This window comes from Brienomyrus brachyistius, chromosome 1 (genome assembly GCF_023856365.1).
Source record: "Brienomyrus brachyistius isolate T26 chromosome 1, BBRACH_0.4, whole genome shotgun sequence".
Lineage (NCBI taxonomy): Eukaryota > Metazoa > Chordata > Actinopteri > Osteoglossiformes > Mormyridae > Brienomyrus > Brienomyrus brachyistius.
This window is the reverse complement of record NC_064533.1, coordinates 49,058,939-49,086,751: the sequence shown is the minus strand read 5'-3', so window position 1 is coordinate 49,086,751 and position 27,813 is coordinate 49,058,939. Positions and strand designations below refer to the sequence as shown.

The window sequence follows — 27,813 nt, the reverse complement described above, 5'->3', positions numbered from 1 at the left end:
TACACAGGCATGTTTAGAATACTTAAAACACAGTAAGTGCGAAAGCTTCATGTTGCATTATTTTTTCAATCCGTTTTTTTCCCTGATAATACAGAAAATAACATTATTCTATGCTAATTTTTCATAAAGTTGAACATGCTGTCCCAAAGCATTTTAAAATAACCTCTTTTTTAATTAGAATCCACAGCTAGAACTAGACTTGCATGCATTACAGTTATGGTTTATTATATCTGCCAATAATGTGACTTTGGGGACGAGTAAAGAAAAGAATTTAATCACATTTTAGCTGCCGCGAAGAAAAAAGAAACACACACACACACACACACACACAGCACTCAAAGGCGCAAATATTAGCACTAAATGTTTAATGATGTTTTCCACTCCGCAGATGTTTCTGTCCAGTGTTACCTTTTCATCCTGAACAGGAGGCACCATCTGTCCAGATGAGAGACTCTCTCTGGAGCTGCCCTTCACTGTCACCTCAGATGTGCTAGACACTTCCTGTTTGACAAGATGGCGGGTGATTACAGGCAAAATACTAGAAGACCTCGCAGCCGGCTTTGCTTCATCCCGGAAATCGCATCTTTCTGTTAGTCTCGGGAGCAGCTTGAATTAAAGTTCCATCAGGGACAGTTGGAGGAGAAGGAAAATAAAGTGTGACAACTTGATTATTAGTCAGTTACTAATGCTAATTGGACAGTAAAAACTATGACTTGGATATCTCACCTGAATGTCATGCGGAAGGTAAGTGTCACTGTACCGCAAATCCGACAATCACTGTCAGATTCATGTTCCTGTGGTTTGTGCCATTTGTATGTGTGTAAAAGTGTGTGCAGCTGTGTATGAATTAAAGGTTATTTATGTATGCAGGGATTGTACTTTTATCAGCTGCCTTTGTAGTACCTGTTCTTATCTATACTTTTCTGTATATTTAGACTATGCTGACAAATCCAGGCTGTGTAAATGGAATAACAGTTTGCCTGGTTTAAATAGCGAAGCTGAACTTGTGCGATGTGACACGAAGTCACATACAGTACACTTTATGGGCAAAAGTATGTGGAGATCCCTAGTAATTACATAACTGGCTGATTAAGCCACTGACATTGCTGACGTAGGAGTACGATCATACACACAACCATCCAATGCCCAGCAACAAACACTGGCAGCATGGTGAGTGGTCATACAGAGTAGCTTAGTTATTTTCAATCTGGCTACACCATAGGGTGCCGAAAAAACAAAACATCATAGGATGCTGTCTTTTCGACGAGTCAGTTTGCCAAATTTCTGCCCTGCTGAAGCAGATTAACTGCCATTGAGGTCACTGAGAAGTGGAGACACCTGAGAGCAAGTTCAGCTGTGAACTGGTAGGTCTCACAAGCTTAGAGAAAGGGAGCTGGTCACCCAAATTCAATGCCCAACATGAATGGCAGCAAATTCCACCAGCAATATCCCCCCCCAGTAACATTTGCCCCAGGAGGATCCAGTTCTCAGTAAATTCTTGAGACATTTTCATGATCATGGTATCAAGAGGGTTGCTTAGCTTTATGTTAAAATCTAGCAGTCGGGGGGTGGGACCCCTTTGGTTCATTGTGCAGTAGACCTCCAGCTGTGATGGGGCCCTGGGGGCGGTGGCACTGCTGCCCTCCCGCTTCCCCCACCTCCTCTGCTACTGACCCCAAATTAACCAAATGTAACTTCTGGTTCTTTACCTGCACAGATCGGTGCTGGAAGTGGTATTGCGTGACGGTACTCTGAGAAGATGAGATTTCCTGGCTCTCGAATTGCTTCTTAACGCTGGCTAGCCCCCCCGGCAGGGAGCAGGCCTCGGCTTCCTCCATGACCTAACGACAGCAATGAAGGAGTCATTAGCACCTCCCGTCACTTTCAATGCTGCGGCGATCAGGTTGACGCCGTTAAATAGCACCGGCTGCCCCCCCGACCACCTGCTCTGTATGCAGCACCGCGGCAGCCTACCGCAAACACCTCCCGAGTCAACTGTGGATGAATCGCAGCCCGAATAGCGGGCAGATCTTACAATATCTCTCCTAACGTAAACACTCACGCCACTGCAAAATCTGTTTAGCTTGTCTGGAGGACAGAAGCAAGCTGTTTTTAGTTATTCATTTATCGATTTATTATTATTTTAGGCCATGCTCTAACATGACGAACATTCATCCAGGATCCGCATCACGTCTGTCACCTTGATTTCTGATGCTTAAAGATTTCTGGCGAGTGACAGTTGGCAGAATTATCCTGTAGAGGGCACAAACAGTCCATCAGTCTGTCCTGCTCTATTTTACTGTATGTTTCCTCTCTATAAGCGTGAGTCACACCTCCTTCAGTGTGTCAAACTATCAACCCCCCCCCCCCCCCCCCCATCTAAATTGCCACTGGGACATGGCGTAACTGTCAATAATTAACACACAGCTGTTAAACATAAAGGTACCAATACAGTGGTAAGATTCCACATTTTTATATTCCTATTCATACATATAAGGATCGAAGGTTATCAGAACTTCCATGGCAAAATCATCTACAGTTAAAGACAGGCATGTAGCTACATTCAAAAATAATGGGTTTGAACAGACCTTCCACAAAATTTATTTCTGGCTACGGGCCTAGTTAAAAATCTGCATTATTTAGTTGGACTTCTTAACATCTCCATCAGCTAATGCTGGATTTCAAAATAAGGATTTTTTTTTCTTATTAAAGCTTTCATTCAGTCTCAGGTTTTTTTTTTAACTACATCAGCTAGTGCTATATTCATTGTAATACATTTCATTCATTTCATGGAGCAGCATTAAAAAGCAGCATTAGCAAATTGTAATAATAGTAATTTTTTTACTGGTATTATTTCCATGCATTTTTAAACAGGTGACACAGCTACGGTTTTATGCACATGTGATACGCCCAGAATTAATCGTTGAGCAGAGGTGCTCTCAGTGGGGATGGCTTGCTGTAGGAAATTCTTTATATATAGTCGACGTTTTGAGTGGGGCACTGAGTTCGCTCTCAGACATATGATTGAAGTGACCCAGGGAAAAATTATCTCTACGCCAACAGCAAGCCTGAACAGACACATGCGCGGTGGTGTAGGTGTGTGTGCGTGGGTGCCTGCGTCTGCGCGTGGGTGCCTGCGTCTGCGCATACGTGCTCATCACGGGAGACTGCCCAACAGCACGTGTGACTTCCTGCCCGTGTGGACAGCCTGGGGCCGATGGGCGGGGCCAGCCTCTTACCGCGCCGCTGGAGGAGGAGCCAGCCACGTCGCTCTTGGAGACGGCCGCCTGGTACATAGCCAGACGCTCTCTCAGGGGGATGGACTCAGCCGCCCCCGCCTGTGCGCCGCTCCTCCCACTCACGCCTTTCTCAGGAGCCCCCGCCCCACTGCCGCCGGCGCCGCAAGCAGCTGAAATCAAAATGTACGGCCATTAACTGCGTGCCGAGTCCCCGTATAGAGCAACAACAGAGAGAAAATGAGAGATGTCAAATATCCTGGCCGCAAGTCCCGGTGCAGGGAGAAATTCAAAATCAAGGCGACATCCATCCATCAGTCCAAAGAACCATTTATCCCTTCATCCATCCATCCATCCATCCAAACAAACATTTATCCCTTCATCCATCAATCCAAACAACCATTTATCCCTTCATCCATCCATGCATCCAAACAACTATTCAACTATTCCAAATTTCATCTGTGATTATAAAATATTATTTTGTTGTTAAATAAGTAATGAAGGAATTTACTTTAAGCCAGAGCAAAATAAAACAGAGGGGTAGCACCTTAACATGAGTGTTTGTGTGTTTTTGTAGTCTCTTCTGTAGTACGTCTGTTTCCGTCTGTTTCCTGCAGTCCAAGGACATGCAGTTAGGCTAATTGGCATCTCGGACTGCCTGTAGCATGTATGCATTTTGATGGACAGGCATCCCTTCCAGGGTGTATCCCAACCTTATGCTCTGTGCTGCCCCCAACAGGCCCCTAGGCCCCCCTGCAACCATGAATGTGATACACGACCATAAGATGAATGGATGCATAAAATCACTGCTAAAGCTTTTGGCTGGGAATTACTTATGGCTGTGAACTGTACAAGGATTTTGTATACTTAGGACCAGAAGAACATATTTTGGCTTTATGTGAAATTCAAAAGCTGTCTTTACTAGGTCACCCACTAACATTACTGCAAATAGCGCCCGTATTTTCACATAGTCGTCTACATCGACATCACAATATAGCCTATTAATCTCTCACATGATACCTCAGGATTATTGGAAGGTGACTTAGTACTACATGTAACATAACTCACTGACTTACCCTATATAGTCAGTGGACACCAAATCTATACGGGTTGCTAGCGGGGACAGTCTGGGGTATGTGGAAAGGCTCCCAGTCTCCAATGGCATCGCTGAGAGGCATTTGGAGCCTCCCCACAGGCAGCCAATTAAGTACAAGAGAACACTGATTTTCTCCGTCCCCTCTGCTGTTTAGCGTCTGTAAATCACCCACGATCCCGCACACAAATCCGTCGTGTCGGCCGCTGCCCCATCGTGTCAGGACACACCTGCCCAATGTGGCCCATGCGGCCCCTGAACCTGGCCAGGCTGTGATAAGAGCCGGCAACACAACAGAATGGTTAAAAAGGCATTAACTCAGAAGACAAATCCACTGGCTGTTTTTAGTAAAGGTTATTTTCAACACTTGGAAAAGTGTTTCAAGAATAAGACACACGCACACAGAATGCAGCAACCAAATCTATAAGATTTAACCCCTTTTCAGTTTAACAGTCCGCACTGTTGATATAATTGTAGATTATAGCACATTCATTTAAACACACCGAAACTGATGAATTAATAGTTCTCCAGTCTTCAAAAACAAGAACTTAAACTTGAGTGTATTATAACCATAATTTATTCACAAAGCAGTGGTAATTTTATTTATGTGTGTGTGTGTGTACACAAACACACACACAGGCACATAAAGATAGGCATTATACTGTATATGTATATATCAAGATTCTTTGAATTTCTCAATTTCTTGTTGCGAAAAGCGTTCCCAGTATTATGAGAATTTTACTGGCACGAATTAGAGCACAGTGTTTGGAGTAATTCCCATACGATATTACTGTTTATTAGGTTCATCTCACCCAGCACAACCAATACAGTACAAATATAATGGGCAGCACCCCAAACAGGAACATTTTCAGCTTAGCCATAACACACTAATTATTAGCACCAAGGTCACATGAAATATCATCTTCCTTTCCTATTTAATCGGCATGACGCACAGCACATCCTCGGTCTTTATCAGATTCAATACGCGGCTCCAGCATTAGGCAAATGAGATTCTCTCATATAGGACAGAACCCACGAAAAGTCATTTGCGAAGATACTTAAAAACAAGGCAGCTGGTAGCTGAATACGTCTGACGATATGTCATTTCTGCAGACAGAAATGTGACACTGAGAACCAAGGTTCTGGCTTAATGATATTTAATTTGCCTTCTGATGAATAAATATACTTCAGGCTTTTCAGATCCGGGTAGAAAAGAACATGAGATTAAATACAGAGAGATCCGTGGTATTTCTGCATAGCAGGTAATGCAGTGGAATTCTGCTCATCATACGTCGAATGCAATTTCCATTGAAACCGCAACAATCATTTGAACTAATGAAGCAGACAGGGCTGATCTACAGAGACCCGCTGAAAACTCTGGCAGCAGTTGGGGTAAACGGAAAGAATATTTCACATGATTCATTTACCTTCTTGCTCTCCACTGAAATCACGCTCGCTTGCTATTTCCAGCTCACGGAGAGCATTGCATTGTGATGCGTAGTTTAAAGCATGACATTAAAACTAAAAACGTTCCCTCTTGCTGTAAATATCATTGTGCTCAGCCGTCACATGTTTCCTGACAGAAGACCAGTGCTACCAGACTAAGTGATGAAACAATGTTCCCCTAACTCCCCCAACTTTAGATTCTTAAGCTATGGCGGGTATGTTAGTGTAAGTCTATCACCCTGTCAAGAGGGAATGACTGACTAGCACAGCAACAATCTCAAAATAAACCGGCTTTTAACTACTCCAACCCATAAATACTCAAGGATTTTTAGGACCTGAGGTAACGCGAAATTTTACCCTTTAGCTGCAGGACAATGAGGAAAATGCTCCTCTCAATGGGTGGGCAGGAACGAAAAAAATTTAATTAAATATCAAGGGTCTTGACGTTCTGATGCCAAGAAATGTCACAGATATCTTTGGACTGGACAGGGTGAGTCAGGAGCTCACGTATCAGGATAAGTCAGGCAACGGAGTTAACGTGTTCCTTAAAAAATAAATCAAGAGCATTTTATATCCCTAGTAGCAGAGGGTCATGTTTCTAAGGAGGAAGTAGAGATGCATGCCGGAAACATGGCCTCGGCATACGTTAACACTCCAGTGATCTCCATGGTGCTTTTGTGGCAAAAAATATATAGTGATCCTCATCGATAAACATAATTAATTTGCGTCTCCACCAGTCAGTGTCTAAACATGGCATCCCAGACACCGATACCACGTTCGCCATTACTTAACACGCAGACAGACCTATGGTAACAAGCTGTGGGTAACTCCGCATGTCGACGATTTTCCAAAAGCGTTTATCGGATGTTTAGCTGTCGTAATTGCTCGCAAAGGGGCCTACTTTGAGGGGACGAGCATGGACGCAGAACGCGAGAGCAGCCACTCATCTCTAGCTAGGCAGAGCTCACCCGCATTTAAGCCACATCCACGAGAGAGGAAGCGTTTACGACAGCTTAAAATACATGGCTAAACACGCAAATCAGCAAAAACGGTTAACGGGTGCAAACAAACTAATCATTCGATAAATTTTAAAGAAAATTATGGAAGACGAGGTTTACAGAATGAATTATTATCACAAGTCGGCTCGCTGTTTCATCATTAAGAAATGTAATTAAAACTCTAAGTATGAATGATGAAATATACAACTTAACTGGAAATAACTGAATTTCAATACTAATTTAATTACATATAACTTAAAGCAAAATAATCTTAAAACATTACCCCAAAGGAGTAAAACGAGCATTATATAGAGGGATAATTTCACTATGGATAAGTGGAACAGATATATTATTTATTTGAGCAGGCATAAGTGGTTTGTACGCATCGCTAATACTTACCAGGTCTTTACAGATCTAGCGAAGTGCTGTTCAGTCGACCCAGTAAAAGGCCTGAAAATCTTGCGGTGCTCCTTTACCTGCCAGCCAAGCAAGCGAATACCCCCCTGTTTGACAGAGAGCAGCACCAGCAACCAGCCTCTGCTTCGGTCTGTTAAGCAGACAGAGACAGCTGATTTTATTTTAGGGCCCCCCTTGCCCCCACCCCTCTGGCCCCCAAGAAAGATGGACCTCGGGGGCTTTTTTTAGAAGATGAAGGTTAACGTCAGATCACATAAATTTACTTGCTGTAACTTCCGGAAAAATGGATTCTGGGATTTTCCCTGCTGTGTGTATACATACATATCTATATACATATACTACATACATGTACACATATATGTATTTGTCCGTGAGGAACATAAAATATTTAACAATCCATCCACCCATCCATCCATCCACCAAACCAACCATCCATCCATCCATCAATCCATCTTTCAACAACTTATCCTGGTCGGGGTTGTGGGTCGGTTATAAAAATTACGTATGAGACAATGTTCACAAAATATTTGCATTTAGTGTAAAGTTCATTTAATAATAAACTGGTTATTTCACTTGGGTCCACAGTCAAAACAGCCACTCAAGACCAAGATGCCAGACGTGATTTGAAGCTGATGTGCAGATACTAACGTAACAAATAAAGAAACTCCATTGGATCTGCATGACATGCCGTTATGCATGTTCCCGCGCAGTTCTGTGCATGGGGGCCTGTGATGTAATGCTTGGCGGGGGGGGGGATCGGCGCCTGACTGGCAGAGGTATCTACCCAGGCTCCAGACTGGATGTCCGTGAGTCACGGCAGCTCTGTCCGTCACGTGTGTAACCCACACCCTAAGCCTCCCCATCTTATACATGATACTGGGACAAACACAACTCCTTTTTAGAAGCCTCCGATAGGATCCGTCGCTTGTAACCAAGCCGGGGTGGCGAGACGTCATACGCTCATGCCAGAAGGAATTATGGGAATGCTGGGAGAAAAGCACGCCAGCATATGTGGACCTCAACTTTCCAGTCAAGACGTGTATAAATTTTTATAATATCCATATACTGTAGGTGTTATGTGACAGGCTTATTTTTAGAGGCCTGTCTCTAATCATTTAGCCATGGGCACTAAATTTAAATAGCTTAAAATACTGCTATTTCTATGTGCTTCTGGTCTTGTTTTTACAGACTGGGCCCTTTGCTATTGAGCCCACAGAAATAATGAAAGCGAAACTTTTGAGCAAGGCGTGCATTATCCACAGAGCATGTCTGTCAGGCCTGTCCCTCTCTGTTTCTCTCTGTCTCTCTCTGTCTCCACGGCACTTAAGCAGAAACTTCTACAGAACACTGAGCCTTCCCCGTATCACCAACCGTGAGCCTAGCAGAACAGGATCACACAGCCACAGAAGAGGCATTTCCCACTGCAGGAGAATAACAAGCTCGTCATGCTAGAGACAGATTCTTTAAGCTAGGGTTCATCTACCAACATCGAGACCCTCAGGTTCCGGAAGATATCAAACAAAGTCTTCTGTTTGTATGCAGAAACCCTGGGTAACCACCATGGTCAGGAAGCAGCAATGTGGTTTGGGTTCATCTTCTGGTAACGGACATGAAGCTCGCATTGCCTATGCTGTGAAAGACTCAACCTCGACCATCAGATCCCAACGCCATTGCCAGTCGCTGCAGTGCTATCCTGCTTCAAATAAAAGCAACATGCACCAGTGCTAAAATTGAGCATATCATGAATTTAGCATAGCGTGAGCTAGCTTGTCTGAAGTGGTAATACCTTAATGCTACTAAAAACATCTGGTACAGTCTGGCTCCTCAGCAGCAAAATTGCAATCATGCTAGAATCACAGCTGCAAAAATTATAACTACAATTAAACAATTAGGCTCCTTTAGACAATGAGATGGGATAAACTGATCGCAATTAAACACCAATTATATCTCCCTTAAACCTGCACCGCTGCAAGATACAGATATAAAAATGATAATAAGTGATAATCAAAATGATACTGGCATAAAATGTACATTTTAAAATGTTAATATGACTTATTCCTGTGCTCATATTGATGTTTGAAGTTGCACTTTGAGGGGAGATTCTATTTATAAACAAAAGCAAATGAAGAGAAGGAATATTTGGCCAATGACTTATTAATTAGGTAAGGTTGAAAATAATAATCATTATTTATATGATACAACTCACGATATGACATATAATGGGATATTGTGAAATATATCTTTTCTGCTACTGATTTAAGCTTCCCCGATACAGATACATCTTCCAAGGAGAATGACACCTTCAACCTTTTTGATGTCAACTTGTGCCTCTCAGTTCTTAACCAATTAAACCCCAGTACAAACACAGTAATTGGTATGAAAAGATTGAGTAAAGTAATTAAAAGCTGGATGAAATACGTATTAACTTTAATATCCTTGCGGATTCTCTTTCCCTGCCAAATGTAACTCAAGTGTACAATTACAAAAGCCTTTGTTTAATAGAGCTACATTTTTTTATTCAGTTTTTTTAATAAATGTAATGTAAATGGTTTGGAGATATCACGGAGTGTTTCCTTCCTGTTTCTCATTATTGCATTTCGGAAAACTGATGATTAATTTTTGGGTCTTCCACCAACGAGCCTGTCTTTCAATGCTAACAACTAAGAGCTGTCCATTAAATCTCGACAGCTCACCTGTCCTTTACGGCGACGTCTGAAACAAATGGTAATTATTCCACACCGAGAGATGCGTGAGGTGATGATAACTCGCTAGGTGTTAGATATGGCATTCCTGGTCAGGGTTAGGGGGACATTAAAATTCTGTTACAATTTGAGGTCCTCATTCTGCATTGCTGGACTGTATTGCTGCTAACTTCTTGAGACATGTAAGAAGCGTTGGGAAAAAAAAATGGTTATTAACTATTGAATGTAAAATTAACTTTTTTAATCTAACTCAAATACCCCTTGGAGTCCAGTGTGTTTTGAATTATCAAGCTTTGTAGACTGTCTACGTTTAGGTCTCAATGGCCAGATCGCAGCAGAAGATTGTAGAGATCATACTGTAGCTTGAATGTGAAATGAGAGCAACAGTAAATTATCCCTCAAGAGGACAGTGAAATGCAGAGCAGGTCCAATATCAGTTTGGGAAAGGACTGTTGATTCTGAAGTTGGAAGAGTCGTCACTCACCCACAGGTGTGTTCTATAAAAACATGCCCCAGGACCATGGGGGGGGCAGGGACCATCCAGAGGGTCAATGGACTGCCAGTGGGAGGGGTTAAACAGGCAGGCCGAAATGAATTGGTCTGGAAGGGAGCTGAGCTCACTGGAGTTTTGCATGTCTGCCCAGTGCCTTTATTTAACAGCCAGCCTCTCTGCAAATATACCTAGTGAGCTGCTGTCATTCTCATGATGTCATAAATCACAAAAGGATGTCAGAAAAGGTCAATTAAACTCGGCCTGACGTGAGCGACATTGCATATCTGACCTGTCACATCCTCTCCAAGATTGCCTTCATCGTATGCAACTGAGAGTGTTTTTTTTTTCCTCGGCTGCGCTGCTGAAAGTCCGGTTTGAGAGACCCTTTGAAATTAGCTGGCTGTCGCTGATCTCGGCAGTATCAATGTGGAAAAGAGGCTGGAAAGCAGTGATCTGAACCGTGTGCCTCCCGGTCACTGGAAATTGTCAGCAGTCGTCACTTTACTTGCCGTCGCACTGAAGTGGGCCTCTCAGCCTATGCCCATGTGACCCTGTCATCATCCCGGATAAGGTCAGCAAGGCAGAAATAACACACAGAGCTAAATACATATACGCAGGGAATGAAACTTTGTAAACATTCACTGAGAGAATGCATGGTCAAGCTGTGTACCATTCAAGTGTTTTTCTGACAATATACACAAGAAATATATATATGTAGAGAGATATAAAAATATAATATAAATAAAAGTTGTGTGATTTTCCATTAGAAAAATATTATTCATAATCAAATGTTTGGTCAATCGTTCTGCTGTAAATTTCATACTTAAATAATATTGAAACCCAAATTAATCTCAAACATATTTGCATATTAATCACCATCATGCCAGTAACAATGTAACATTTTAATTTTAACTTATCTGAAGACCCACAAGCACAGAAGTCTATAGAATGCTCTGCCTGATATCTGCAGCAGAACAAAACAATTAAATGGTATACGATGTCTGAAATGAAATTGAGATGCTGTAGGAGTGTCTTACATTGATCGAGGTCTGGGGTCTGCTTAGAGGACATCCTCTCGGCTGATGACAGAAGGTCCTTTGGGGGCTTGAAGAGTCGATTGGACTGTCCGACCCAGGCTTGTCTGGACGGGGACGGGTGCGCGACTTGGTGAGGCTTCACTTCCTGCTGTCGGGGCGAAAGTGGAGGTGAAAAGTCATCACATAAAGGAAGCACCTGTAGTGGTCTTGCGGGGGGGCTTTTTGACAGCTTCCTGACAGTTTCGCAGGAGGCAAAGCAGAGATGCATGTGGCTACAAATCGTATAAACAGTGTCGGCCTGCCGCCTGACAGAAAAACATCATATTGAACAATCAACTGTTACACTGACGAGATTATGCACCACTTCTGTGACAGCAGGCAAGGCAGAACAGGAAGTACCTTGACAGTTTTTACTCTTACTTTTTGTGTAAAAAGTCATAATTGATTTTTGAAGTACTATACAAATAGTTTTCTTACTTAACTTTACTACACAGTATATAAACATAAATAGATTCTATATTCAATTCCTGTTGGTTTCTTTGAATGTCTGACTATTATTTCAATGTTATTTCATGCAGCAGTTAGCAGAGAAACACCCTCCCTGATTAAATCCTCTCCTGCACACGAGGTGATCTAGTCCACCACTAGGGGGCCCCCAGTAGCTGACAGGAAATGACACGACTCAAGCTGTGACCACTTGAACCAATTCAGGGAGGAGTAATTTGTTTGTTATTTGGAAAAAAAAAAAAAAAAATATATATATATATATATGATGAGCTCTTGGCAAACTAGTTTATTCTCAACAAACAGACTGTGAAATAAAGCATCAAATACAAGAAATATCTTTTTCTTTTTTATCGGGAATAAGTTCCCACTGGACCAAATTATCATTTTGCCTTGACCTTCCCCAAACGCTTCTTTGCCTTCTTCAAATACGCCTCAGAGCAGCGCTGTGATCTTCCAGGGACAGTTCACACTTCACTCTGACTCATACCTTTATAAGCACTTCTGTATCTCTGTGTGCGTTGTCTTCTGTTATTAAATCCATAAGTCATTATAATCCGTCTCTTCCTTTAACTAAATGAAGTAACGATATGATCTGCTCCATCTGAGTAGGCGTTTCATTTATTCAGACTGAAGAATCTGAGAATCTTTCTTCGCTGTTCGACAAAATCCCTTCCCAAAAGATCTCGAGCGTGCCGCTGTCAAACTACAGAAAACCTTTGTGCTCTTTTTAGGTTTCGGCCAAAAGAGCACCAGAAAAAGGAATGGTCTGTTAGGGGATATTGAATTATCTGTTGGTTTGCTAAGTCCCAGTGCGATGGGTGTGATTCTGGAGCATGAACTAAGTGCGCCCTTTGCATATATGCATGTAATATATATTGCATATACACACTCTGCCTTTGGACTGGTGGCGCCTCACATGGCTGGTATGAGCAATCTACTGATAGCTACTTTGTATTGATGATTACAAGCAGATGTTCCAAACTGTGAGCTATATATTGCTAAGTATCCCTGGAAGGAAATGCAAGGTGGGTTTGTGCATGCAGCCCTCCCTTCAGCTGGCATGGTACAGCCTTGAGAGCGCTTTTATTTTGAAAAGTAACTCATGTACATCTGTCTTTTTGGGAGAATAGTGCAGTTTAAATTGTATATGCTTCCCTCGCAGGTCAGAGATCCATACATAGATGAATGAACAATTGATTTAGGGTTGAAATTTCCAGTTCTGATTACTATTAAATTGCTATAAACATTACTAAGTGCTTTACTTCACTATAACTAACATAACCTCATTATTCCTAGTTGTAATCCCTAATAACAGGGAATAGTGTGAAAAAGTTTTAATGTATGCATTCATCAGATGAAAGCTACTGTGGTGTAATCATATTAACTGTAATCCATCCAGCTTCCATTATCACTCACCCACTAGGGGGGTGATGGTGAGCATGAAGTGGGGGGGGCGGGGCAGGACACCAGCACATGCTCACAGGACCAAACATCTGTGGTAATTCAGGTGCTGATTCACCGTAGTTTGCGCTTTTGGCCAATGGGAGGAAACTCACTCAGTCATGTGGACGAATGCCCCAAAGTCTGTCTAGGAAACAGTGTAGCTATCAAACTACTGTTATATAATAGCAGTATAAAAACACAAATTAATAGGGTTGCCCTTAATCTGATATAAATTAATGGTGTAAAAATACAGAAAAAATAATAATTAGATACAATAATAAATACCAAAAAAATCCGATAAAATTCAGAAGGTCCCACAGAAACAGCAAAATGCCCATTATTTGACTAGAGAAAGACATGAACAAAGACCAGCATATTCACTGCAGAAAACATTCAATGCGTCTGGGGTATTTGTGGTCTGCAGCTTGATTATTCCAGCACTGGCTCGTTCTTCCAAGTCGACACCTGCTCTGAGGTCACTGCCCTCTGACTTCCCCTGTAATTATTCTCTGGGAAGCAGAGAGGCATGATGTGAAGCTTTGATCTTATTCCAGGGCAGAGATTTGCTGGGCTTTTCGGGGAAAAACGCCACAGCTTTTCTCCTTGACAGCCCCTCTGTGGGTGCCCAGGTAGGTCATGTGACTCGGACATCAGCTCGTGCTGCCGCGCTGCGCGTGAACGTGCTGCATGCATGCGCGATTTGTTTTTGGCGTCGTTGAAGCATGACCAAGAAGGACTGCTAAAAACCGTCACATGTCAAGACCACCCAGCTATTTAATCTATCTGTAGATCCATCATCAGACTGCTCCTCCTAAAAGACGAGGTATAGATCTGTAATTTGTCTTTTGTCTTCATTTCACGGGAAGTGAGATTTGCAAGAGGATGCAGGGGACTTTACTCTATGCGGCGAGCTTGCAGCATACCCAACCTGCGACAGCCGTTCTCACCTCTGAGATATTAAGCGGGCTGGAAATAGCACTTCTTTCGCACGTTGACCAGCCTCTCCGTTGAAAGCACAAGCTATGCGTCATCCTTTCCCCAGAAGCTAACTGAAATGTGGTCGCTGAGGCTTTGACTGTTTATACAGATGAACAAGGGCTCATCATACAGAGTGTCTGTGATGTCACCTGCGTTTTCAGTGCTTGTTTACCTACACTGGTCTTATTTTCTGTTGTTTGTTATTTACAGTTATTTATTGCTGACTACGGTACTTTTTTATAGGGCATATAGTGGTCTTCAGTAAATAAGAAAACCACTATACTAAGTGTATGTAAAAAGAAAAGAAAATATTAACAGAAACTGCTGCATAATATGTGAAAAACAATTGTATTTTTTATAGGTTTCGCTTTTTACTATAAACACTGAAAAAACAGTGAAGCAGTATCAGTAAAACAAGCAGACCACAAACTGTGAGCATAAAGATTACCGTTGTTTTTAGTGCACCGGTGACCAAAGGTAAAAAAAAATGGAACAAGGCTTATATGCAGAACAACGGATATTATTAGCATAAACGAGAAACAGAAGCAGGACTGTTGATGCAACCAAACCGACAAGTAGTAGCTGTATATGCATCTAAATTGAACATGAAATTCAGTGACATACGGAAAACAGACCAGGAAGGAAGAAGTAACAAAAGATAATTTCCTCCCTTGGTCAATTCCTTCTCGTCCAAATCCAGCTGCCTCGGGTTCTCTCTGCTGGTTTGTAAGCCAAGATTAGAAGTGACTAGTTAGCTATTAGCAAGCGTGAAATTAGCATATGACTGGGCAGCCTGACTGAGAACCATCCAGTGCTGCCATACCAGCACTTCACAACAGATGTGTGTAATATACATATTCAGCAGGATTAAAACATCCAAACAATGCATCATCTTCTGCAATCTTTAATAAATTTGTGACAGAGAGTATGTCTGTCAGATTTTACATTTCCTATTTATCCATCCGACAGCCTTTAATAACCATATATTAATATTTTACCAACGATTTCCATTTTATTTCCAGACTAAAATATTCTTTGTGCCTTTCTAATGTGATGTAGGAGCACAGACAGAGACATACATACCCATTTTCCTATCAAGCTTTATCTCTTCAAACAGTACTAGATGCCTTATAGCTGCTACCTTAACCACACAACCCAAAATGCCGATTTCCAGTGACATTCCAGTCAGGATGGATTGGATTCCCTCCAATCCATAAACCTGACAGCAAATTTCCACTCATTCCCAACCTCAGCACCTACAGTAATGAAAGCTAATCCCTAACCCTCTGTCTGAGTTTCCTTTGAAATCATAGTCTGTGTTTGTTTGACTGTAGTTTCATGTCCTTTATTTGGTCTGGTTGAGGTTGGATTGATTTTTTTCCCACATGTACCCCATCACACACATAAAGAGGGAACATATCCCACACAGATGCAGGGGGAACATTCCACACACAGATACAGTACAGGGGGAACATACTGCACACAGATACTAAGAAGAGCATTCCACATATAGATACAGGGGGAACATATCACGCATAGATACAGGAAGAGCATTCCATATACAGATACAGGAGGAACATACTGCACACAGATACAGGAAGAGTATCCCACACACAGATACAGTACAGGGGGAACATACTGCACACAGAGATACAGGGAGAACATACCGCACACAGATACAGGGAGAGCATTCCATATACAGATACAGGGAGAATATACCACACAGAGATACAGGGAGAACATACCGCACACAGATACAGGAAGAGCATCCCACACACAGATACAGGGAGAATATACCACACAGAGATACAGAGGGAACATATCCCACACAGATGCAGGGGGAACATATCACACACAGATACAGGAAGAGCATTCCTTATACAGATACAGGGAGAACATACCACACACAGATACAGTACAGGGGGAACATACTGCACACAGATACAGGAAGAGCATCCCACACACAGATACAGGGAGAATATACCACACAGAGATAAAGGGAGAACATACCGCACACAGATACAGGAAGAGCATTTCATATACAGATACAGGGAGAATATACCACACAGAGATACAGGGAGAACATACCGCACACAGATACAGGAAGAGCATCCCACACACAGATACAGGGAGAATATACCACACAGAGATACAGAGGGAGCATATCCCACACAGATGCAGGGGGAACATATCACACACAGATAAAGGAAGAGCATTCCATATACAGATACAGGGAGAACATACCACACACAGATACAGTACAGGGGGAACATACTGCACACAGATACAGGAAGAGCATCCCACACACAGATACAGGGAGAATATACCACACAGAGATACAGGGAGAACATACCGCACACAGATACAGGAAGAGCATTCCATATACAGATACAGGGAGAATATACCACACAGAGAAACAGGGAGAACATACCGCACACAGATACAGGAAGAGCATTCCATATACAGATACAGGGAGAATATACCACACAGAGATACAGGGAGAACATACCGCACACAGATACAGGAAGAGCATCCCACACACAGATACAGGGAGAATATACCACACAGAGATACAGAGGGAGCATATCCCACACAGATGCAGGGGGAACATATCACACACAGATACAGGAAGAGCATTCCATATACAGATACAGGGAGAATATACCACACAGAGATACAGGGAGAACATACCGCACACAGATACAGGAAGAGCATCCCACACACAGATACAGGGAGAATATACCACACAGAGATACAGAGGGAGCATATCCCACACAGATGCAGGGGGAACATATCACACACAGATACAGGAAGAGCATTCCATATACAGATACAGGGAGAACATACCACACACAGATACAGTACAGGGGGAACATACTGCACACAGATACAGGAAGAGCATCCCACACACAGATACAGGGAGAATATACCACACAGAGATACAGGGAGAACATACCGCACACAGATACAGGAAGAGCATTCCATATACAGATACAGGGAGAATATACCACACAGAGATACAGGGGGAACATACTGCACACAGATACAAGAAGAGCATCCCGCACACAGATACAGGGAGAATATACCACACAGAGATACAGGGAGAACATACTGCACACAGATACAGGAAGAGCATCCCACACACAGATACAGGGAGAATATACCACACAGAGATACAGGGGGAACGTACTGCACACAGATACAGGAAGAGCATCCCACACACAGATACAGGGAGAATATACCACACAGAGATACAGGGGGAACATACTGCACACAGATACTAGGAAGAGCATTCCACATATAGATACAGGGGGAACATATCACGCATAGATACAGGAAGAGCATTCCACAGAAACAGAGAGAACATTCCACACACAGATACAGGGAGAACATACATATTCCTTACACACACACACATAGTCAGGGTAGCAATCAAACCCACACCTCTGTTGTAGCGAGGCCATAGTGGGATAGCTGGAGCAAGACAACATTCTTTCTCCACCCAGCACAACTTAAATTGTTTTCTCTATAGCAGATCTGTACGCACTACCTAGCGATGTTCTATTCATAACAAGTCAGCAAGAGCTGCTTGACGATAACCATAAACAAGATTGTGTTGAATTTGTATTTCTCTATCAGCTGAGGGGACCTGGCCTGTAGGAGCCGTCTCCCGCTATCATACTGTCAGGCGGGTTTCCACTGTCTGAGCCCAGCTTCCGTTGCCCTGACTGGGCTTATGCATTATGTACGCAAATCTCTTTTCAGTTGCTTTCATCATACTTGACGCTCACAGAAAGCAGCCTAGCCTGTTTATCCGGTGAGCCAAAAACTTCTCCCCTCGAATCGCTTTTCAAAAGCTGGTGCTGCTTCCTCCTTGAGGTTCCCCCCAAATGAACAGTCCCCTTCCTCGCCCTTGAACACAGAGTGCTGAGCGCGCTGTCGCTAATCACTCTAAGGACAGGCACCAGAGGAAGGAACCAGGAAGCCTGTTAATTCCTGCTGCCGTTGACGATTGACCAGAGCTTGACGCAGAGCTTGGCTTAAGTCCTGTCGGATTACTACGGACCATTAGGCCGTCTTTTATATATATCGTTTGAATTGTCAAAGAAAGCCATCCTTTTTCGGGAGTATCGATAAACTGTTTATTAAACCGCTGCCTCTTCTTTCTGTGTGTCCTGAAGATATTGTGAGGCTTTTTCTCTGCGTACTCCAGTTTCCTCCCACTGATATGCAGTTAAGCTGACTTGTGCCTTTGAATAGCCCCTAGAGGGCGATAGTGTGTGTCATTGTGTGTCCCTATAATGAACTGGCATCCCATCCAGGGTGTAACCCGGCCTTGTGCCCAGCAGTAGACTAAAGCAGCCCCTGTGACCCTGACCAGGATGAGCAGTTACAAGATGAATGGGTGGACGCATGTTTAGAAAAGCTGAATGTATAATTATTGCACTGGAGAATCGTGAATGCGCAGATGTTCGTGTTTTTTTTGGGTGGTTTAGCGGTTAGCGCTGTAGTCTTACGCTTCCAGAGCTGGGGATCCTAATCTGGTTCTGTGTGCATGAAGTTTGCATGTTCTTCCTGGGTCAAGTGGGTTTCCTCCAGGTACTTCAGGTTTCTCCCAAAGTACAAAAACATACAGTCAGAGAACCTGGTGACACTAAGTAGTGAGAGTTCCCTGCAATTGACTGGCATCTGGGCCAGGGCACCCCCTGCAATGGACTGGCATCTGGGCCAGGGCGTCCCCTGCAATGGACTGGCATCCGGGCCAGGGCGTCCCCTGCAATGGACTGACATCCGGGCCAGGGCGTCCCCTGCAATGGACTGACATCCGGGCCAGGGCGTCCCCTGCAATGGACTGACATCCAGGCCAGGGCGTCCCCTGCAATGGACTGGCATCCAGGCTAGGGCGTCCCCTGCAATGGACTGGCATCCGGGCCAGGGCGCCCGCTGCAATGGACTGGCATCCAGGCTAGGGTGTCCCCTGAAGTGGACTGGCATCCAGGCCAGGGCGTCCCCTGCAATGGACTGGCATCCGGGCCAGGGCGCCCGCTGCAATAGACTGGCATCCAGGCCAGGGCGTCCCCTGCAATGGACTGACATCCGGGCCAGGGCGTCCCCTGCAATGGACTGACATCCAGGCCAGGGCGTCCCCTGCAATGGACTGACATCCGGGCCAGGGCGTCCCCTGCAATGGACTGACATCCAGGCCAGGGCGTCCCCTGCAATGGACTGACATCCGGGCCAGGGCGCGAGCTGCAATGGACTGGCATCCAGGCCAGGGCGTCCCCTGCAATGGACTGACATTCAGGCCAGGGTGTCCCCTGCAATGGACTGACATCCAGGCCAGGGCGTCCCCTGCAATGGACTGGCATCCAGGCTCAGGGGACCCTTGCAATGGACTGACATCCAGGCCAGGGCATCCCCTGCAATGGATTGACATCCAGGCCAGGGCGCGAGCTGCAATGGACTGACATCCGGGCCAGGGCGCGAGTTGCAATGGACTGACATCCAGGCCAGGGCGCCCACTGCAATGGACTGACATCCAGGCCAGGGCGTCCCCTGCAATGGACTGACATCCAGGCCAGGGCGTCCCCTGCAATGGACTGGCATCCAGGCTCAGGGGACCCCTGTCTTGTGCTTCCTGGGTTAACCTCCAAGCTCATCAACTTGTTCTGCATAATCGACACATTATGGAAAATGCATGAAAAATATTTATTTGAATACTTTAGTGCTTTTCTATTCTAATTAAATTCCACCACTGGTTCCCTGGCAGGAGGCAGGCGGTCTGGGGTTTTTCACATAACCATTCAATTAAAATGCAAAACAGCAGCGCGCCTGATAATCATCCCCGAATTCCATAATCAACACAGCGCCGATCGTCGGGGGTCAGCGTCATCTAAAGCCGTAAAGCTGGCGTGCTCCTTAATGTAAACGACACGGCTGAGCTCACATTGATTTCTGTCAAACAGGGTGCTTCGGCTCAGTATATGAATCTTTTTTATACTGGGCAGAAAAGAGTTATGGGTTCACAGATGGCAAGAAGAAATGGGCGACTGGCATGTAATCTGGCCATAATGAAAAAGGTACATATACAATAAGGTGTAAAATAAAACAGGTAAATACGGTATATAAACATAAGAAGATAGGATGAACATGGCCAATGTGATGCATGAAAAAAGTCAAACTACACAGAGAGGTACCCCATGGACAATACTAATGACAGTATTGTATATAGTAATGAAGAAAGCAGATCTGAATTGATAGACTTGAGAAAAGACAATAAAAATAACAGGAGAAAGTGTTAGCAGTGGAAAAAGCAGTATACATGGATGAAGAAACTGCATATGGAAAACAGACCCAGAAGCGATAATAGTCTGTATGGCTGGATGTTTTATTAACTGAAGTCTGGGCCCACAGGAAATGTGTGAGGGATTGATTGTGTGCGTGTGTATGTGTGTGTATGTGTATGTGTGTGTGTGTGTGTGTGTGTGTGTGTGTGAGTGCGGAGGGTGAGGGGTTCACCATAAGCGATTCGTGACCCAACCAGACGGCTTGTTCATTCTACGACAGAGGTGCCTCTACATGAGATGGTTCCAAGTCCATGGAGAACTTGAACTGGAAGCCATGAACTGAAGCAGACGTAAGTTAGATTAGCTCTCTGGGCATCAAATAGATTTAGCAGCATTAAACACTGAAATTCAAGGACACCTATGTGGAATTATGGGAGTGACAAAAAGGGCGGCAGATGTAAGATCCCGGCTGAATCATTCAGCCTTTTTAAGCAGCGGATGTTCTATAACACAGCTCAAGATAGTCCATTGTCATAATTGTACAATATTGCTCTGTGGCTGCATTAATCTATTCATGAATAAAAAATGATTCACAATAAACTAGGCTTGTAAGACAGTGAGAAAGCTTTTAATAATAAAGATGTGATGGAATATTGATAACATAGCGTTCTACTTAGGCAGTAACATCTTACAGGTCTTACTGAAAATGTACAGAAATGTCAAGCATTCCCTATCCAGTCCTGTGTGTACATTAGTACTTATAGCTGCTTACAGATCTCCGTGGGACCAACGGTGCCATTTAGTCCCTTTCAGACAGTGCTGTTATGTTGTCTTCATCCCATGGAGGAAGACTTACGTGTAACAACTGAAAAACATGCATTCTCTTCATTTCCGACTGCCTCACTATTCGTTCAAATTCTGTTTAACATCTCACTGCCCGGTTTTTGCAGTTGCGGCCAGATCAACCTGTCAGCACTGCTGTTTTCACAGTCCAGTTTCCAGCTGGATTTGAACTTGTAGCTACTTCGTGGGGTGGACATCATGACGCAGGCCTTCGGAAAAGCAGAGGAGATGATGAGCCTGTCTGCCCGTCTCCCGGGCTCCCGGACGCGAGACACTACAGCCTCTGAAGAGAGAGAAGTGCCACTAAAGGCACCGTCAAGCCTGGCGATATCTAAGCATTACAAAAAAATAAAACCGCTCTACGTGAAACGACAGGCTGTGAGAAGCACTGATAATCCTGAGACACACGTGATAAAAACCAACAGCAAATAAATCTTTCGTTGCAATGAATCTGTCACCACCGTTCTTGTGCGAACAAGGAAAGTCATGCTGTGAAATGCTGGAATGGGCTGTACATTTATAGATATACTGTTCCTCTGGTCACAAGAACGTCTGATATATCTACAAAAGTCCCAGTGGAACATCTAAAAATAATCTACCATTGTGATACAACAACCAAAATAAGCAAGAGTTATAGAAACATGAGTACTGAGAATGGTTATTGGTTGGTCAACCTCACTACGAATGTCATTATCATATCTGATATATCATTTACTTATTCTAGATAAACAAAGTGTGCTAATATTTGCATCTAAGTCCTGCACACAATATAGGTGTTACAGGAAGCCACTGCTTCTGACACCAGTATCCGAAGGTGCAAAGTTCAGGTTCAGAAAGCACAAATCCAAACCAAGATTTTGTTTCAACCAACCAGTTGAGTTTAAAGAGTAACATTCACTCAACTGGCTGGTTGAAACAAAATCAGGGTCTGGATTTGTACTTTCTGGACCTGAACTTTCCTCCTCTGCCCTTATTTGTGTATAGTTGCTGACAAGCTTGTCTCTTCAAAGCTTGTCCTTGCAATGGTGTCTCTTGCATTCAGGGGAGGGCTATGGATTTACATCCACATATTCTTCAAGAGGGACATTATGAAGTTTCTGGCCATGGGGGGGGGGGACAGTTTCTAGGACAGGTTTCCATCAGCTAGATTGTGACAGATCAGGGGTCTTTGTAACTCCTGTCTTGAAATTCCAGTCTCCCCCTATAGTATCTTGAGTGGCAGTTCTCTTACCAGAGCTGACTGCAGGCGACAGAATTTCTTTACATGGTCACGCAGACGAGCTCTTTGCGTGCCGGTGCAAACAATTTAAATATCTGGCTTTTACCATCATGTCATTCAAAAGACACGTAGAGCCAAAATGATGATGGATTCTGCCATTCATTCAAACATTCTAAGAGTCTCACTGTGAACGGTAAGATCTACCATATACCTTATACTTTAACTTAGCCTGAAAGCCTTACTTTAAAATTCTCCCGTGCCTGATTTGCTTGAAAAGAGATTTAAAATACAACTCTGATCCAAAGATGTGATCACTACAATGTCCTGAAAGCAAGAGGGTCTAGCTGCGGACGTTTGTAGTGTGGAGCTCCACCGGAAATACGTGATCTTTAAAGACGTAAAGCGGTTAGGGTTAGGGTTAAGGCTAGGGATAGGGTTAGGATTAGGGTTAAGGTTAGGGTTAGGATTATGTTTAGGGTTAGGATTAGAGTGAGGGTTAAAGTTAGGGTTAAAGTTCGCTGTAACACAGAGTGTTCCACGTATTTCCAGTGGAGCTCCACTCTACAGGCATCTGCAGCTGGAGCCTTCTCCCTGAAAGGGCCACCTGTATTGCATCATCAGTTGTTTTACTGCCATCTTGTGGTCCAGATAAACTGCTCTATAGTAGCTTAATATGAATAAATGGCAGGAAGGATGATGGCAAAGTCACCATGAAGCAGCATTAGACGAGGCTGAGCTGTCACCTTCATTGGCTGCCGTGCCACCAGCTTAGAATTGCAGGCAATGATTCAGTTGGCAGATTTCTTTTTAAGTAAAACAATGCTGAAGAGTTATTCCGGCTGTTGGATCTATCGCATCCTCCTTCCGCGCTGTCTGCCATTCGGTGCCCATGTTATTTGATGTGGTGAGCATCTGGTCACCTGATCTATATATCAGAGCATGTGCCAGAGCGCATCCAGAATGGGGCAAAGTACAACCCACAGGCAGCGGAGGCGAGAAGCAACGGAGCCCATCATGACTTGTAATGAAATTTCAAAGCTAATCATTATGCCAACGGTCATTCTCAAATAATTAATTCCTCAAAGAGGATATCGACAGAGCACGGGCTGCTCATTCATTCGAAGTCACCTTGCCTCAAAAGAAAGATTATTAAAAATCCAGTGTCAAAAATTTATAACACTCAACAGATAAAAAGGACTAAAACTTCAAAAACCTAGTTGTACAGCAAATTTAATTAGCATTCTTAAAGGCCCTGATAACCATTTGCAATGTGATAGAAACTAGTCACTCTGAATTACACTAATTATTTAGCACTTGAGCAGTCAAAACAATTACACTTTAGCAATTATAGTGGAGGGAAAGATAAAATCCTAGCATTCTAAACCAGCCATCAGTGCCTAGGATGTTCTGAGAGATGAAAGGGGGTGGACCTGTAAGATACGGCGAACTCTACAGCCACACCCACCGGTGACTAGAGGATTGTGGGTAGAACCAAGTCAATGTCTCTCATCTCCAAGAAGGCTATATCACTCGATGGAGCCTTCGGTACATGGCGGAGTTAAAGACCCAAATACTTCACTGTGTGCAGGTCTGAAGAAACATGGACAGGAAAACTAGATGGCTAGGATGAATTAGCCACTGGGTGATCACTACATAGTATTAAAAATAAACCCTAACAAATCTTTTAATAGGAATTATCACTATTAATGGGGAAAGCAACAAGTGAAACCGCGCAGTTAATGGGTTTTCTGTATGCTGTCAATCACCGACCGATACGGCTGAATTAACATAGGTAAATTCACCGATTCCCTTTGGGTTAAACCTGGCAGGTGACTGACAGCACAGGGTAATTTAATTGGGTTTCAAATTAAATTTAATTGGACGCAACTTTCTTCCCTACTTATCACTACATCTAACTTTTAGGCAGGTAGTTAGAAGTTGAGGAAGGCTTCTGGGCATGACTGAAGATGAAAACAGGTCTGGAGGAGTAGGTTGGCTTGTGGTAATTAAAACCATCCATGGCACACCTACATATCACTTTAACTTCAGAGTTAAACTAAAATAGAACATTATGTAAGTCTATCTATTCATCCATCCATCCATCCATCCATCCATTTTCTAACCATTTATCCTGGTCAGGGTCACAGGGACATTGCATAAGTGCACGTTTTTTCCATTGCTAAGTAAGCCATTAGCCAAAATAGACATTGTCAACACGAAGTCTTTGAGGAATGTGCCTGTCAATGGTCAATGGCACTGCTGTTAAAATTACTGCCATTCTCGCACATAAACTCGTCCCTGCATTACCTTATATTTAACGTCAGCATGTTTAGCGTGTTACATTTCCAAGTTCAGAATTGTACGCCAACAATTGACATCATCTCCTTGAATTACTCTCTGCACTGTCATAGTAGCTATATAGGAGAAAGCACTTAATACTTGAGGAATTTGTTCCTTGCAATATTGGATTTGTCTCTCTCTCTCTCTCTCCGGCACATATGTCCAGGGATTGGCTCCTGCTTTGAATAAAACTCTTGTCAACCCCCATTGTACACAGTCTAATGAAAAGAGACTTGCATTTCTATTTCTGAACAGTGGGTACTTCGCATTGTTAATCTGACACAACACAGAGCCTCGAGGCTGCTAACTCTGCCTTTTTCAACAACATAACACCCAGGCAATGAAAACGTTTAGCGTACATCTTATGATAACACTTCCCTCAGAATGTGGGCTGTTTTGTTAAACATAACTAAAGTTGCCACTTCATTCAAACATATAATATGCAATATAGCTTTGTAAAAATCTGAGTGCCGTTTACAGGGATACAAAATTAAGTGTCTGCATAATTAATACAATGTATAATTATAAATGCTTCTGTTAAATGAAAAGCAACATAATACAAGCTATTTCTCAAAAGAACAGTCAAACAGTGCCTTCGCTTCAGTTTCGAACCAGATCAATAAGAAGAACGAGTTGCGGGATTGAAATGTCTCCCAAATGGCAGCTATGAAAATGCCACAAGCTTCTTTTTGACATCCCACATTTAATGCCTTTTTGGAAGATGTTAGTTTTGTTCATGTTTTTTTCATGATTAAAGGCTACGTTGGGTATACAGCATTCTAGGGGCATAAATGATGCAGAAGAACTTCTAATAAAACGACGTTCCACAGATTTTCCCTTACTCTTTGTTTTTTGCATCCACCCTTCCGTTCCTAGGGAGTGCGGCAGTGTGCAAGGATTATTCTGGGTCACACAAGTCCACAGGCCACGTATCTGCCCTACATGGGCGGCCAGTGAGGAGAGGCCCTAAACCGCACCGGACATCTCAATTACTGCTTTTTTTACATTTAAAATCCTGAGCTATAGATCCCCAAAATAGAGCTTAAATCACAGGGTATCGTGTTACCATCGCATCGAGCCATATCTGCAGAGCATTTAAAGAGCTACTTTTTTCGAGAAGAGTCAAAAGAGCACAGGATGCAACAGTGTTTGAACAATAGGAAGCAGTTAATGAGTCAACAGAGATTCAGTTGTTTAGTGTTTGGGGGCAAATTACAACAGACCAAACAAGTGGTTTCCTGTTAAACAGAAGGGTTCCTGCTCTTCAGTTATTAAATTCATGTAACAGATTTATGATTTATTAATGTTTATGACTTCTTATGATCTCATTCTAGTTCTCTGGAAACGTAACATTTTAGCAACTTTTAACTTCATTAAACGTAATTTACATCCACATTATCGCACATGCTAAATGCATATGCTACCTTATTGCATACATGTGCTGGAGTTTTAACGTTCATAATGTATTTTATTACAATATAGATATTCTAGTCAATGTCAAGGAAATAAAATAGGTGTTTCACTCTATAACGTTATCAAAGCTAGCTAGTAAGTTTGAAGTAAAGCAACTATTGGAGGGACCTTAAATTTCAATATTCAGTCATGCGCTTTTGAAGGTCTCAGTAATTCTCCTCAAACACTAGGTCTTTGCATGTCACTTAGCCAATTTCTTTAAAAAAAATTACCTCCCTCAAGTTCGGGCCCTGAAATTAGACCCTCTACCATGTACTTTCATGTTCCGACTCCTTACACATAGGCGGTTGAATATTTCAGACTCTGTGAAAGATGAAAGGGGGAGCATTAAGTTTGCTGATGCAGGATGCTTGAAGACAACAGAGGACTCCGCTCTATGGCGCGACTACAAAGACGGTCCTCATCCTCTGCATGTAATGAGTAATTTTGAAGCATCAGCTTTACTTGTGCCTTTACTCTGGCTCTCCCTCACACATTACATTTAGACTCCAGCCCTTGCAAATTACCCTGAAAAGTACTTTGTGATGTCTGGGTGCCTTTTTGCTTGGCAACCTGCTTTGATTTCGTTTGGTTTTAATCAGTGAAATTTTTCATGGAGAGTAAACTTGTGGCATCATAAGCAAGGATTGCGGCCATCGCCACTGAGCCACAAAAACACTGAGAGCTTTGAAGGTAAATGCAGAACACACTTTGGAAAATACAAAAAGCTACATGACGTATATCTTGTACTCACAGCCCGTGGCTTCTCAAACATCATTCTCAGGTTCTCAAGCGAGATGTCAAACTTCTCAAACTTCTTAGCGGTCTTCTGGAGCTCTCGGGCAGCTTCACTGGTAGCTTTGGCTGCCTGAGGTCTGAAAGAGGATAGGGAGGTGGAGGTGGTGGACCCAGTTCCACTCAGCACCGGTGGTCTGTTTCCTGATTGAATTTCCATTGTTGCGGACACTATATCCCCCCGCTGCCAGCCAGAGAGAAGAGTGGACATGAGAGCAGAAAGAGCCAAAGTGAGAGACAGGAGAAAAGAGCGATCCCTCCTGCACTTGCACAGTAGCTGAGGTCTACGCAGACTGGGAAGGCTAATTTCTAACTGGCCTTGAATAAAACTCAAAACCAGGCAAGAGAGAAAAAAAAACAGGGAAACTTCTTCTGCTCCATCCCAGAAAATGAAAAAAAAAAACAATTGCACACCTACGCCAACTGACACAAAGAGGTGTAGGGAATTTGAGGCTTCAGAGTAACTACACAGGGGTGTCACTGGGCTCCCTCTGGCATGCCGGGGGGAGGGGGTGTCCATTGGGGTG

General features: G+C 43.3%; 1 protein-coding gene and 1 long non-coding RNA gene across 5 annotated transcripts in view; one reads left to right on the top strand and one right to left on the bottom strand.

Moving 5' to 3' along the window:
* LOC125742844 (xin actin-binding repeat-containing protein 2-like) overlaps positions 1-27,547 on the bottom strand; it is a 43,043-nt gene extending 15,496 nt beyond the window's left edge. The window contains exons 1-5 of one of the 4 annotated variants that reach the window (XM_049015251.1): positions 27,246-27,547; positions 11,423-11,570; positions 3,240-3,409; positions 1,710-1,841; positions 409-501 (exon numbers count right to left, since the gene is read on the bottom strand). In XM_049015251.1, the coding sequence (XP_048871208.1) occupies positions 409-501; positions 1,710-1,841; positions 3,240-3,409; positions 11,423-11,570; positions 27,246-27,497 (795 nt within the window). In that variant the 5' untranslated portion in view covers positions 27,498-27,547. Of the gene's footprint in view, positions 1-408; positions 502-1,709; positions 1,842-3,239; positions 3,410-7,172; positions 7,340-11,422; positions 11,571-27,245 lie in introns of those variants that run through there. The other 3 variants (XM_049015254.1, XM_049015271.1, XM_049015262.1) reach the window with 3 other exon arrangements.
* LOC125742981 (uncharacterized) lies at positions 20,886-21,930 on the top strand. Its single transcript, XR_007398252.1, has 2 exons — positions 20,886-20,987; positions 21,588-21,930. It is a non-coding gene; the product is annotated as an uncharacterized LOC125742981 (long non-coding RNA).
* Positions 27,548-27,813: the final 266 nt, after the last annotated feature.